Genomic DNA, 15388 nt, shown 5'->3' with positions numbered 1-15388 from the left:
GAAAATAGGAATTTCTAAAAGATGTTTCTGGTGAAAGGAAAGAGATGAGCACATATACACATGTAACAAAAGTAGGAACAATAAGATAGAGTGTAGAGGGGTGATACGTTGAGAATTCTAAACTCTATGGCTCCAAAATAGAACAGGGCACGGTGGCTCTCAGGTACCGTGGGCTCTGGACAGGACTATTAAATGCTGCCCTGCCTGTGCGCAGAGTGTCTGCTGTCAGAGCCAGGGTGGAGCTGGGAGGGGAGGTTGTTGAGATCTGAGAGCCTGTTCAGTGCCCTCACATGTGTTCTCTTCCAGCCGCTGAATTATTTTCATTGTCTTTCCCAGAAACTATAAGTTCCTACTGAACACAAAGAGCAAAAAGGGGGAAATGGATTTATTATTACCCGCAGGAATCTTGGACCTAAGGAGGCAGTGCCGGAGCCTGAGGAGGAGTTGAATCAGCCTAACTCTTCTACCAGACAGCTGTGCTTCCAATTACTGGCAGAATGAATCATGTTTCTTGTAAGTAATAGAACTGCCCGTTTCATTCTATCTTTAACCTGGGCGAAGTCCATTTCTCACAGGCCTGAAACTGGATTATATTGGCTTGTCCTAGACATTTCATGGTGATAACTGCAGTGGAGAGGTCAGACTCCCATCTCCAGGAACTGAGATGGGGTGCAAATTACCCTATGTAGGCTTCCGTCCCTCAGGGAATATTTTCGCAAGAGCAGTGTGGTGAAGACAGGAAGGTCAGGATTGTGGACTTGGAGCTCAACTAAATAGAGTTCAAGTCTGGTCCTTCCCACTTTCTAGCAGTGTGACCTTGTTCATTGCTTAGCATCTCTGAGCCTTGATTTTCTTATCTGTAAAATGGGAACAGTAACACCTCTCTGTCACTCTCACCGAGTCGTCATTTTCAGCCTCAGCAAGTGGCTAGACCCAAGGGCTGGAGTTACTAATTTGGCAGCACAAGGAACCTCTAGCCAAAACCAACTCACTGTCTCCTGGCATGGTGGCCAGAGCTGGGGTGTGAGTGGGGAAGGGCATGAGTGGGGACGGGGTGGGGGTGGTGAAGAGTCTTTCAAGTGGTGAAATAAGCAGCAATGTAGGGTGATCAGATGTAGTACTGAGCTTCTTTTTTTTTTTTTTTAATAAATTTATTTATTTATTTTTGTCTGCGTTCTGTCTTCTTTGCTGCGCACAGGCTTTTCTCTAGTTGTGGCGAGCGGGGGCTACTCCTCGTTGTGGTGCGCAGGCTTCTCATTGCAGTGGCTTCTCTTGTTGCAGAGTACAGGCTCTAGGTGCACGGGCTTCAGTAGTTGTGGCACGCGGGCTCAGTAGTTGTGGCTCACGGGCTCTAGAGCACAGGCTCAGTAGTTGTGGCACACGGGCTTAGTTGCTCTGCGGTGTGTGGGATCTTCCCGGACCAGGGCTCGAACCTGTGTCCCCTGCATTGGCAGGTGGATTCTTAACCACTGCACCACCAGGGAAGCCCCTCCATGGATGATTTTGCTGTAGAGCGCTCTGACCGGGCCAGGCTGAGATAGCACTGGCACGGCCTCAGCCTTGACTGTCTCCTGCCTTCCCCCGTCCTGCTTCCCGGTCCCTGCTGGCTTCTCCCCAGAGCACTCCTGAACAAATCACTGGCACAAGGACCTCCTCTCAGAGTTTGCTTCTGAGCATCTGATGGAAGATAGGCTTTGGAGGGTTTCAGTTTTGTTTTGTTTTCTGTTTTGAAGGAAGGAGAAATTACAGCATGTTTTGTATGCTGAGGGGGATGACATGGGAGAGAGGGGAAGGATAGCAGAGCAGAAAGGAGATAGAGGGAGGGCTGTGGAGGTGACACCTTTTTTTTTTTTTTGGGCTAGCCATTAAGTTCAAGCCTGTTTTTTTAATGTATGTCTTTAAATCTCTCTTTTATTTATTTATTTATTTATGGCTGTGTTGGGTCTTCGTTTCTGTGCGAGGGCTTTCTCTAGCTGCGGCGAGCGGGGGCCACTCTTCATTGCGGTGCGCGGGCCTCTCACTGTCGCGGCCTCTCTTGTTGCGGAGCACAAGCTCCCGACGCGCAGACTCAGAAGTTGCGGCTCACGGGCCCAGATGCTCCGCGGCATGTGGGATCTTCGCAGACCAGGGCTCGAAGCCGTGTCCCCTGCATTAGCAGGCAGATTCTCAACCACTACGCCACCAAGGAAGCCCCAGGTGACACCTTTGAGTAAGCAGGATGGCATGTTTCCTGCACAAGGCACTGACTCTTGGGAGTAACACGGGCAGCTCACCCATTGTTGATGGGAGAGAAACCAGCGAATGAGGGTTAAGGTGCCTGTGGGCGGGGAGACTTGGTGATGGGAGGTGGAAGTCTCTTCTGATCACTTTGCTTAGAGAAATGAGTGAGACAGACCATCAAATGAAAGTGAGGGCCGTGGAGGATAATAGAGGTCTGAGCAGACAAAAGAAGGTTTAAAATCGTCTGAGAAAGCAAAAGGGTGACAGAACTAGGGAAATGTCACACGACTTCCAGGAAACACTGAACACCTATTTGAGGTTTGTGGTCATCGGCTTTAAGTGAGACCAGTCTGCAACATTGTGGTTTTACACCAGCCATAACCAAGAATTCCAGTACAAACGTGGAGTAAGCAGACATATACGATTAACGAGTTTGGATTCTAGGACTGAAGGAAAGGCAACGGTGTTGAGGGTTGGTGCAAGAGAGTGAGTTTAATGATGACACACGGACTCTAGTTGGGTAAAGAGGGAGTAAGGGAGTGAGGGGTGATGTTGACATTGGAAAGATGGCAGATAGGGTCAGTGGACTGACTAGAGGCCCCCGTGGCTCTGAAGACAGCTGAAGGGAGGGTCCTAGAGGAAGTGAGATGGAATTGTAGGAGGTGGTTGTCAGAGAGGGGCACACTTGAAGTTGAGACTTGAGTGGAAGTACAGATATTGGTAATGACAAAGTGTACTGGATTCATGACTGAGCGGACATGGAGGTTAGGCTCACTTAAAGGGGGTGGGGAAGATCAGGGACAAATGCAGAGTGAAATAATGAGAAAGTGTATGCCAAATTAGAATTATAAGCGAATGAACTCTTCTTCTTTGTGTGTTCTTGTATTTCCCCAATATTCCACAATGAACATATATCACTATATAAGCAGAAAAAAATCATTAAGTAAAACCAAAGACACTACTCAGAGGTAAAAAGGAAAAAAAGTCTTTATTTATTGGTAAGGCAATTACTACTATTTACAAGTACTCAGTCCACAAAGCTCATAAAGTTATTCCCATTCTAGAATTGTACCAGTATTTCCGGGCATCTTACAGCATCATTTTAAATAAGACCAAATGAGAGATGTGAGTTTCACAGTGTATAATATATACTTTGTTTCAAGAAATTCTTATTTTAAAATGCACGTATATTTTTCTTTGTTGTATTTGCATTTGCACTAAGAAACCCTGAAATTATCTATGGGATGAGGAGGACAGAGGACTGGGCAGGCAATGCACAGAAATGGGGGCAAGACTTTTCTTGAACACCCTTTCATATTTTCTTATCTTCGAACAATGTAAAGATAGCACCTATTCAAAAATAAATTTAAACAGTAAAATTTAATATAATCTAAAAATTTTAATAGAAAAACCCTCTTTTAAATTTTCATACATGCAAAAGTTATGTTAAATACAATGTCTGTATTGCCAAATGGGTCTTTCTTTAAACAGGAAATTCCCTTATTGCTTTTTTAAAAGGGTTCTACTTTCAGAAATTTAGTTTCTGTTTAAAGATACAAATATGTCACTATATTTTTACCACATCTTTAAGAGCAAACTGCAGACTTTTGACAAGACTCAGACCCCACCAGAAAAAAGTTAAAAAAAACTTGTCACATACAATATATACTTCACCAGACCATAGTTACCCTTGCTTGGTATGTCTCCAGAGTTTAGAATGAGAACCCATGGTTCTAAGTACGTTCTAAGGGGGCAGGTTCAAGTCCAACAGAGAAAAAGATAATTAAAGCTGTCCGCAGGTGAAACCAGATGGCAGGATTGCAAAGCAAGAGATACACAGGATTGCAAATCCTCCACTAACAACTGTGAGACTTCGGTAAGTTTAACACTCTGAAAGCTGGACCACAGGGTCTCTCAAATCCATGACTCTGTGTGTGGTGTGAGTTCCCTCTGCTGGAAGAGTTAAGGGGAGGGATGGTGAAGTAGAGTCTATAGGGTTGAGAGGATGGATTGGAGCAGGTTTCAAACAGATTAACCACTGACACTTGACAATAAACCTGAGAATCCCCAGCCATGGACCCTAATCTATGCTACATTTAAACGTGCAATGCAAAGTTCATCACTTTCTGTGGGCACCCGGATGTGAGCACAGAAGTTATGTGGCGGTACTCAAATACGAGGTGGTCATACAGAAGAGAAGGGCACTTGTATTAATTTTTAAAGATTATCCCCAAAAGGAATGACAACATTTAAAAATGACAACATTTAAAAATGAAGGGCACTTGTATTAATTTTTAAAGATTACCCCCAAAAGGAATGACAACATTTAAAAATGACAACATTTAAAAATGAAGGGCACTTGTATTAATTTTTAAAGATTACCCCCAAAAGGAATGACAACATTTAAAAATGACAACATTTAAAAATGAAGGGCACTTGTATTAATTTTTAAAGATTACCCCCACAAGGAATGACAACATTTAAAAATGAAGGTGGAGGACTCTCAGACCCTGAAGATAAATCCACAAAAACCTAAGGGCCCAAGAATTTCAGGTTGAGAACTTGACTAGGTCACTCAGAAAGTATCCAACCTGGAAAATTCTGTTAATCAGATATGGCACACAAGTCGTCTATAAAATGAGGTAAATGTCTAATTTGGTTCACCTCAGCGGAGACTTGATCACTGATCTTTGGCTGCTATTCAGCCTCATTCACTGTTGTGTTAAACTGATCAGTGTCTGGTCTGATTGGTCAGTAACCACAATGTACTAGTTGCGTATATGTTTAAATTACCTGAGTATTGGGGGAATAATTATATTGCTAAGGGAAATGCCACGATATCAAACCTGCCCACCACCATGGTGAGTCCCTGAAGCAGACGCCAGTAGGATGCTGTAGTGACTAATAGTCCTAATGATGCTAAACATCGGTAGTATCATTATTAAATAACTAACATTTGCATAATACTCTATCAAAAGTTTTCATGTCTTTCATTTTGTTTGGTAGAAGCCAAACTTTTGAGTGATAAAAGAGAAAAAAAGAAAAAATTAACTACAGCTCTTGTAGGTTGAGCAAAACTAGGCAAAATATACAGAAACCTTATTCCATCTGCCATTTTCATCATAAATGTCTGGAAAGACAACGGCTGTAGGCACTGCCAAATGGTCGTGATCGATCACTTCCTTTTGTCTCTGGACTCTAAATTCACACACACACACACACACACACACAAATACAGACAAGGGCCAAGTGTGTATATGCTCCATTTAGGAAAAATGAGCCAAGAACGATTGCACTCCTGCTGTCTGTATAGACCCATGACTCACAGGCATAAATGTCTAGTGATTCCTCACGTGCTTGCTGGAGGCCTCTGTAAAGAAAGTTCATGGAAAGTTTCCTGATTCTAGAATTTAACCCTGCACATGCACTAAGTTCCAGTGAAACAGAAATATAAAATAGACCACAGGCCCAGGACTTCAACATCAAGCCCCACATATTTCTGATGCAAGAGAATGCATCACCTGTGTTGCCCAGCCGGACTCAGAGCCAAGAGCTGGCCTCGTTGTTCCTCAGTCAGAGAATATCAGCGGGTGTTGCTACTGTTGATTTGAAGCTAAAAGTCAGCAGGAATTAGATGCAAAGGAACTCAAACCCTGCTACTTCCATTAAGGTTACGACCAGAATACTGCTAACATGGGCCTTATATGCACCATGCCACAATTAGATTTAAACCTTAATCCTCCCAACAGATAATACTTCTCTGCTATATAGATAAGGCTCAAAAAACTAGCTTGATTTAGTGTCTCAGAGGAAGGGAATCACAGCATACAACAGAAACCCAAGGCTTCTCTCTCCAGACCCTTTGCTCTTTCCTTTGTACCAAATCATCCTTCAACTAGCAAGGGACAGTTAGAGGGCCAAAAGCTGTGTATATCCAATTGGACAAAGACTGTACCCACCAGCTGTTAGCTTTGACTTGTATGAACAATGATTTTGGAAGATCATCCTGACATATATATGAGATTTGTTTCCTTGGTCAACCTACATTCAAATCTATGTAATTACTAGCTATATTATAACAAGGTTCTTATGAATATTTCTCATTGCAAATTTGCCAGACATTAATTTGACTTTCATAAAAATAATTATAAAATCAAGCATCAGAGTTATTTTTTCTTCATTCCCTGACATCTTTCATGAGCACCTACATATCCAAGAAATGTTCATAAAGTCCTGTTATGACCCATGACATTCCAGTTCAGTTAAGTGGGAAATAAAATCCTGTAAACAATAGCTGGCTGGATGCTGTAGCAAATCACTCTGTCTCCTTGGGCTTCAGTTTCTTCATCTATAAATGAAGTCATTAACCACAGGACTTTCAATCTCCCTCCTTCCAGGAACTAACATTTAATTCCTTCCAAGAATTAAAAATTCCTCTTGAAATTTACCAAAAAAAAAGTTCAGTACATAGGAGTGTTCACAACCTTAATTTTTAAAGTATCAAGGCTTCCATACAGAGCCACCCCCTCCAGAAGGCATAGCCAGACACTGCCTGGCTAGAGAAAGCAACAAGCCCTGTGAACACCTTCAGTCCCTGAGGCCGCCTCTCTCCTCATCACTTTGGGTCAGAGGAGCAGAGCGTGTTAGAGCAAAGGCAGGGGCTGTTGACTACAGTCAGCTGCCAACCCTGAGGACTCTGACCAAGACAGATGCTGTGTGCAGATTGTGTCCTGATTCAAGCCTCACCTGAAGCCAGTCTCCGCGTTCACGTGTTTTCAGGTGAAGGAAGCAACCCATTTTCTTTTTTGCTTTAGTTGGTGTGAGGTGGGTGCTCTATCAGCGATGTCTGAAAGGTCCTGACCAACATGGAATTTAATACAAGGTTGTAAAGTCTGTGCTCCCAGAGCAGCTGAATGTGTCTGTCTTCACGCTGAGCTGTCATCTTCCGAGAGCCAACCCTGTTCCCGGCCCAGGAGAAACACTGCCTGCAGAAACACCTTCCTTACACTAAAGCAGGAAATGGGTGTGGCAGAGATCAAATTTTAGGGGAGAACAGGGAGAGGGTCATTGAACCATGATCTCATCATCATCCAGTGTCCAAAACAAGACCATGCAGAGGGGATACAGAATTATAACAAGGGGTGAGCATATATAGAAGGGAAATCTAAGCTCAGTCAAGGCCACGAACAGTGGTTCTGAGCTAAAAGGAACCTTAAAATATACCCGGTCCCACCTTTTACTTCACAGATGCACAAACCGAGGCTAATCACTTTTTTCTCGGGGTGCCCAACTAAATTCAAGACTACAGTCCAAGGCTCCAATAAAGAAAGTTTTCTACCATTTAGACTTATCCAAAACAAAAAACAAACAAAAAAAAAAACAGATTTTGTTGTGTCAGAAAATAAGGCATGTTCTTCTACTAGAATGACAGGTGGAGGCCAGCTCACTACCTGTCACTGATTTCTATGACGGGTGGGAGGTTGGAAGTGATGCCCAAAGGGTCCTTTCAAGTTTAAGCGTCGATCAAAACTTTCTACTATAGTAAAAGTTCTCCCTGTGGCACAGGGAATACTACTTTTTTACGTAGTGTGAAAGCAGGCTGCGGCATCTGTTTTTTTTTTCCGCGTTTGTCCGCTTGTCGACTCACATCATCGTTGACAGCGGTGAGAATGGATAAGATATCTTCCTGTCTGCAGGCAGAAAAGAAAATATATTTTCAACCAGGAGATAGAAATCACACATCAGGTCTTAGAAAACAGATTCTAAAATATGTGGCTTCTTCCCAGTCTAGCATGCCAAGATTCTAACTGGAATTTTGCCAAATATAAAGAAACATTTTTTCTGAAATTAAAAAAGAAATGCTAAATTATATAAAATTTTTCAATTCTACAGTCAGTATTTAAGAACATCATAATAATAATCACACCTTGCATTTTAATGCACTTAGTCCACAAAGACATTTTGCATATAATTATTTTTCTGTGTTCTTCCTTCAAGCTGGTAGGTAGGTAGGTAGGTAGGTAGATAGGTAGATAGATAGATAGAATAGGAGGTGATAGATATATATACAGAGAGAGCCTACTATTAATAATACCCTCTCTATTCTAGGTTTTGGGAGGGATAAAGGGCAAACATGACACAATTCCTGAACTTAAACACTTAGAATACAGACATGAAACATGTACCAAAGATAGCACAGAGACAAACTCCATAATACAAGGCAGAATGTGATCAACACCGCATGAAAAGTAGGTCAAAGTTCCCCTGCAAATTCTGAGGAGAAGACAGTGCCTCTGGCTGGGAGAAGAAGAGAAGACTCCATAGAGGAGGCAGCATTTGATCCAGGGCTTATGTACATTTACCAGAATGTTCTGGGGGTGGGCAATACATATCACTGGAAGCAAAGCATAGGCTCTGGAGACAGAACTCAAGTTTGAATCATGCCTTCATGACTGGTTCTCAGCACCTGCATCCTGCATCACACTAGCTGTTCTCTCTGTCCCCAGATCTACCTGTGGCTGACTCATCATTCAGTCTTGAAATATTGCCTCTACCAGGAAGCCTTCTCAAGTAGCTCCCTGCTCCACACTCTATATCATTATCCTGTTTTGCTTTTCATAGCAGGTATTACTTCCCAAAATTATCTTACTAATTCAAATATTCATTTACTTACATTTTTATTATCTGTCTTCCTGTCACTGAGCGGTAAGTCCCATGGAGAAGAGATTTTGTCTCTCTTGTTCACAACGATACCCCGAGCCCCCAGCTCAGTACCCAGTACAGTAGGCACATAGCAGGCCCTTGATAAATAGTGCATTTTCCCTGATGCCATAGGAATTGGTGTTTGATGGAGAGGTTCGTAAAGAAGAAGGAAAAGCTAAGGTGACTCAAGGCTCCCATCCTGGTTCCCAATCCTGAATTCCCAGAATTGGAACCGTTCCTAGAAATGGGGATTCAGGAGTAGGAGCCCCTGGAGAGGGCTAAGAAGATGAATTCAGGACTATGCATACTGAATGTGAGGTCCAAAGGCAACAGAGAGGTGGGATGTCTGGCAGGCTGTGAGAAATGCATAGGACTGACCCAAAGAATGAAGTTGACTCAACCCGGCATTCACTGGTCCAGCAAATACTTATCAACCTCAACAATGTATCAGGTACTGTGTCGGGTGCTGAGGATATAAGGTTAAATGAAACATCTCTGCCTTTCAGAAACTCAGAGATGGCAATTTGGGAGATGTTTTCATGGAGTTGCCAGTGGCCTCCAGGTATAGCTAAAGCTGCCAAAAGGGGCTATAGAGAGAGAGCAAGGAAGAGGGGCTGGGGCAGAACCTTGGTGAAGGCCCATTTCCATTGTACCAGGTAAACAGCATGTGACAGAGACAGAAAGAAAGTTGTCAGAGCAGTGGCAGGAAACCAAGGGTATTATAATGCCAAAGGCAGCACATGGGCATTCAGTAAATATAAGTGATTGATAATAAATAAATGAAGGAACAAATAAAAGGCCTCCCTGCCTATACTGATGCTGTTCCCTCTCCCCAGAATGTCTTTCACCCTGATTATTCACCTAACATCTATTTGGCATCTCTAGAAGCTTCCCTTGATCCTCCAAATCTGGGTGAGGTACTAGTTCTATATGTTCCCATAACGCTTTACAATGTATATTTACCATAGGGAATGATCTTCCCCATATACTTGTCTGTCTTTCCCGATTGTGAGCAACTTGAGGACAGGGACTGTGTCTTTTTTTCAATTCTGTATCTTCCTTTCCAGTTATGTGCCAGTGCTCAATACAGGTGTGTTGGATGGGTGGATGGATGGATGGATGGATGAATGGACGCATGGATGGATGCATGGGTGGGTGGATCGATGGATGAACAGGTAGGTGGATAGATGAATGAATGAACAGGTAGGTGAATGGAACAACTCAAAACTCTCACCTTGGGACCAAGTCCTTCAGATGATTATACAGAGATTGGATATACCAGCTACCTTCCTCCACGTGCCGAAAGGACACGTAGCCGGGGACAGTGGCCAGGCCAAGAAGGAAATCCGCCTCAACAGGAACACTGTCCTGAAGGGAAGGGGGCACGTGCTCGGGATTTACTGCATCTGCTTCAATGGATACGGAAGGTTGTATTTCTTCACCTTGACAGGCCTGGATGAAAAAGAGTTTGGGTTTGTGAGCCAGAGCAGGACACTGCTGAGCTGTGAAGTGAGACATGATCTGCCGGATGGGAATGAGGTCCCCATCAGAAGAGTAGACAGCTCCAAATTTCCCATGGGTCAGAACACAGAACACAAAGCAGTCTGCATCAGCATGGCCTGGATGAGTCTGAAATTGCTGCAGAACCTCCTCTAGGCGGTCTTTAGTCACATTAACATAAATATGCACGCTGAACCCAAGCCACTGAAACACGCGCCTCAGGCACTCTGTGAAAAAGGAGAGAAAGGGGAAATAGGGAAATGGAGGGAAACAAAACGAAACGAAGGGGTGAAACAATGCTAGTAGTTATAAAAATTTGCATAGCCAATAGGCTGAAGCTTTGGACGTTTTTTCTACTTTCATAACAATAAAATTTTACAATTAACCTGCCTTTTTATAGTAGCCACAGTGCTATCACAATGATCCTGTGAGTCAGCAGAGGCCAGAATTTTATCCTATTTCACAGAGGAGGAAGCTGAGGCCCCGTGAATCTCCCACATGATCACAAACCTGGTTAGTGGTGGAGACACAACTCTAACCCAGGTTGTCTCATCTGACCCAGGTGCTCTCTCCCAACCAGAGTCGTAAATGGTCAGGGACTCTGGTCACTCCTTAAGCAGGTTGGTGACCCCAGGAGCTATGGTCTGAAAGTCTGTGTTCCCCCTCAACCCCCAAGGTGAAGGTATTAGGAAGTGGAGCCTTTGGGAGGTGCTTAGGTCATGAGGGTGGAGCCCATTAAGAAGACCCCAAAGAGCAATCTTGCCCTGGCCGCTGAGTAAGGTTACAGAGAGAAGACGGCCATCTGGGAAGTGGGCTCTCACCAGATACCGAAATGCCAGAGCCTTGATCTCGGACTTCCCAGTCTCCAGAACTGTGAGAAATAAATGCTGTTTAAAAGGCATCTAATGGTATTAGACGCCATCGGATGGACTAAGACACCAGGAATGTACAGGAAGCTTAGAAACATTTCTGATATCATCCTTATATTTACATGGAAGATAAAAACTACAGAAAGAAAATGTGAAAATAAAAAGTGATTTTAAGATTTCTAACTTGCATTTCATGCGCTTCCAGACTCTCTTACCAGCATCTTTATTGGTCCCTGGTCTTTTTGACAGTGAGGTAAAACTGTGGTTATTGACAACAACACAAAGCCCTCTGTGTTTCCGATCCATCCTGTACACAGCTGTCTCCTTGAAAGAAGAAGAGACAGGAACCACTTATTAGGGAATCCTCATTTTAAGGGTTTAATGTTTCTAACCAGCCACTGCATTTATCAGTACCAAAGGCAGAGTTCTCAAGACCCTGGTCCTGATCTGGAATTAACGATTAATTCCAAGGTAGAATGCCAGGTCCTCATTAAAATTCAAACTTCACCTGTCTTGACTGCAGAATGTGAATTCGCAGTGTTAAATAATAAAACATGTATTTTTAACTTTGGCAAACCCAGGGTTTATGCAAAAGCATCTTTCTTGTTGGATTAGCAAAGTGAAGAAAGCATAGGTAAGGATCTAACAAGACAACAAAAATATCAAATGGTAATTTGTTTTTTAAAATGGTAGGATTCTGGAGTGATCTGATTCCTCCAAAAACAGAGAAATCTCTTTTGTAGAGATCACAGTGTGAATTTTAAAATATGTGCAATTGTTTTTGAAGATTATTGTAAATAGCATTTGATTACAAATTAGCTGAGTTGGCTTCAGCAGGGCCTCTCTCTGGCTAAAATGATCTCCTGAAAACATGGTACAGCTTTGATCCAAGCAGAAAAGAAGTGACTTCAGTCGATGAAAAAGAAATTCCCCCTCTGCATATTTCAAAGGATATGCATGACTGAAAGGGCGATAACATCACCTCCATAGCCAAAGGTCAACACACTTCTGATTATTACAGAAAAAGGCAGAAAGAACAGAGACAATCACACAGAGACAGGAAGAAGAACCAAGATAGAAACAAAAATCTGAGCCCCCAGAGTCATTAAGGGCTGGACCCTAGTTGGAGAAGACCTGAGGAAACAGTGCAAACCTTTGTGCTGGTTTCAGAAGTTAGAGTGTCAACAGATGCTCCCAACATCTCCACGGAGACCGGGGTTGCTCTGTCACCTAGAAAGACAAGTACTCAGACTCTTCAAATATCTTTCCCCAAACACTTAGATTTCCTTACAGAGGATGGGTTGGAATCAGCTCAAGTGTTTCTGGTTAAAAGTTTGCTTGGGTTGAGTCAACGTTTATCTGTCACTGGATAGAGACAGGCTGGGCAGACACCAAACAGAAAGAGGGGGCGGGGGGGAAAAAAGGCCCAGCGACCCAATTTGGGCAGAGCAAAAATCACCACAGCCCTGGGATCAATTTAGTCATGGCTTTGGCATTGGCTGCGGACTGCACTGCTTTGAAGTGCACCTGCAAACTCCCTGGTTCCTCCGGATAAGAATCCTTCGTAGAGAGAGGAAGCCAAAGATGAGTTGTCAGATGACAGTAAAGGGAAAATGTGACTTGAAGCTTTTCTTCTCCCACACACGCCTGGCAAGTTTTCAGTAGAATCCGGAAGCTCTGCCCTCGTCTGTGAGGCCTGAGTTAGCTATTAACCACGGTTAAGGGTCAGTCCTGGGCACTCAGCTCAGGCTGGGCAAGTCCAGGATCCTCCAGACCAGAGAACCTACCAAATGGGACCCCCGCTGCAGTCCTCCTGCGCACCTGTAAATTCCCCCTCAACGTGGGAGAAGGTAACTCTCCAGCGAAGACAGGTCTCAACTTTGAAACGGCAGAACTGCAGCACTGAAGGAAGCGTGCTTGTTTTTCAGAGAAGTGAAACCATTGCCTGAGCTCTTGTAGCTGCAAGGGGTTAGAGCCAGGTCCTCAGAGGGTGTGCTCTGGAGTCAGACCGCCAGTTTCAAATCCCAGCTGCACTCCATTCTAGCTGCGTGACCTTCAGCAAAGCACCAGACCTCTTGGGTCTCAGTTTCCTCATCATTAAGTGGGAATAACAGTGGTACCTATCTCCGGGTGACTGGATTATTAAAGGAAATAAGTCCTAGAAAGCTCTTAGAACAGTGGCTGGCACATGACAAGAGCTCAGTAACAATAATTCTCATCCACATCACATCATGCAGCCTCCCAGATAGGCAGAAAGACAAAAGTCCCTAGGAAAGTGTATTGGACTCTGAAGTTTACATTTCCAGGAAAAAAAGAAATGAGGAATGGACACATCACAGAGAGAACACCAGAACCCTGATTGTTTGTAAGCAGTTTAGCCCAGTGGTTTTTCAAGGTCATGGTTTCTGGGCAAGGATTCAGAGCATTAAACACACTGTTGCCAAGTCCCTCCCTCTGACCGCCTCTTTCCCTCTGAAAAATACAAGCAGCATCTGGCGCCAATACTATTCTACAGAGTCAACATTCTGTTCCTGATGATGCTGCTGGCAGAGGGCTTCTGCCCGCCAAGGGCTGTGTCCCTCCCCACAGAGGGTGACCTCATTCTGAAGGGTGGAGGGAGACCAGCACTGCATTCCCCAGATGCTGGTAGGCTAGGCTTTCCAAGCAGAAACCACCCAGCCCTCGCCATCCGCCCCCATGGAAAAGCCTGGTATAATCCATGCATTCAGTGGCTTGCCCTGAATTAGAATAAGAACTGAATCCTCCACTAATTTGTAAGCCTTCTCCCAAGTCACCCCAAATTACTTGGTATGTATCAAATATATCTATTACTGCCGTACTGATCCAAGTTATAAAAAGTGTATTAGAGGGAATTCCCTGGCCGTCCAGTGGTTAGGACTCGGCACTTTCACTGCGGGGGAACCCAGATTCAATCGCTGGTCAGGGAACTAAGATCCTGCAAGCCGCGCAGCGCGGCAAAAAAAAAAAAAAAAAGTGTATTAGAAACACCTACCATTTCTCTGTGCATGCTCATCTTGCCAGGACACCTCCTGCTGAGGCAAGAGGAAATTCATGAATTGCAGGAAATTCACACAGTTAGGGTAAGGGCTGAAAATCTAGGCTTGATTCAGAGAAGAAAAAATACCTGATCCCCAGCCATAGAAAAAGTCACTAGCAGGTAACAAGAAAAGAGCAGAGCAAACAGGAAGGTTCACAAAGACACAGTGGCAAAAGTATATGACACATACACAAAGATATTTATTCACTGCAGCATTATTTGGAATAACTGAAGACTGGAAATAACCCTAATGTTGACCAACAGGGAGTGGTCGAAAGAACGACAGGTTCGTCACACAGTGTGGTAGAAGGCGGAAGACCATCTCCCCAGGAGATACTGTGACATGAAAGAAGTAATGTGAAGATTGGTATTTAGTGTGCTCCCTCTTTTATAATAAAGGAGAGATACAAGTGGGTTTTTTTCAATAGGATAAATCAAAAAACTAATAAAAATGGTAATCTATGGGGGGAGGAGAAGCAGGGCAGGGATGCAACGCAGACTTCTCTGAGTGTACTCAATAGTTTTTCCTTTTAGTTTTATAAAATTAAATACAAAATTGAAGCACAGTTTAGGGCCTTTGTGTTTTCTGCATCCACTCCACTCCCACCACCCCCAGCCCTTAGCCTGCAGCTGAAAGCCCCAGAGGGGACGTGGCCACGATGTTTTGGGGAAGGACTGACTCTGCCACTGGCTGTGTGGTGGGAAGTACCAGGACATCTGTTTGACGTGACAGGCAAGTCACCCCCAAGTCACTGGGGCTGCCTCCCTGGTGGAGCCCACCAGGCTTCTGGCTGCAGGAGGGTGATTTCTCTTCGAGCCAGACCGGAGCTGCACTGCCTCACTCCCTAGCTGCCTGTGAGAAATGGAAGTCGTTTCTAAGGGGTGTGGCTCAGCCATAATCTCTGAAGTGCGGCTGTTGCCGGCTCTGAGGGAACAAAGGCAAAGAAGTTTAGTTTCACTTTCCAGAAGACTTCCTGCCTTTCTTTTTGCAAGACACATTTCCCTTTCTTCTGCACCCTAGAGTCCTCCTCAACAGCAT

General features: G+C 44.0%; 1 protein-coding gene across 9 annotated transcripts in view; it reads right to left on the bottom strand.

Moving 5' to 3' along the window:
* Positions 1-4579: 4579 nt before the first annotated feature.
* The window catches only part of CASP10 (caspase 10), a 27970-nt gene continuing 17161 nt past the window's right edge, over positions 4580-15388 (bottom strand). Inside the window, exons 6-10 of one of the 9 annotated variants that reach the window (XM_061186280.1) lie at positions 14305-14344; positions 12445-12521; positions 11507-11615; positions 10157-10649; positions 4580-7910 (exon numbers count right to left, since the gene is read on the bottom strand). In XM_061186280.1, coding sequence (XP_061042263.1) covers positions 7757-7910; positions 10157-10649; positions 11507-11615; positions 12445-12521; positions 14305-14344 — 873 coding nt within the window. In that variant the 3' untranslated portion in view covers positions 4580-7756. Of the gene's footprint in view, positions 7911-10156; positions 10650-11506; positions 11616-12444; positions 12522-12564; positions 13426-14304; positions 14345-15388 lie in introns of those variants that run through there. The other 8 variants (XM_061186287.1, XM_061186305.1, XM_061186293.1 and 5 more) reach the window with 8 other exon arrangements.

Source organism: Eubalaena glacialis, chromosome 1 (genome assembly GCF_028564815.1).
Source record: "Eubalaena glacialis isolate mEubGla1 chromosome 1, mEubGla1.1.hap2.+ XY, whole genome shotgun sequence".
Taxonomy (NCBI): Eukaryota; Metazoa; Chordata; class Mammalia; order Artiodactyla; family Balaenidae; genus Eubalaena; species Eubalaena glacialis.
The sequence above is the reverse complement of the archived record's forward strand: the minus strand, read 5'-3'. Positions and strand labels throughout refer to the sequence as shown.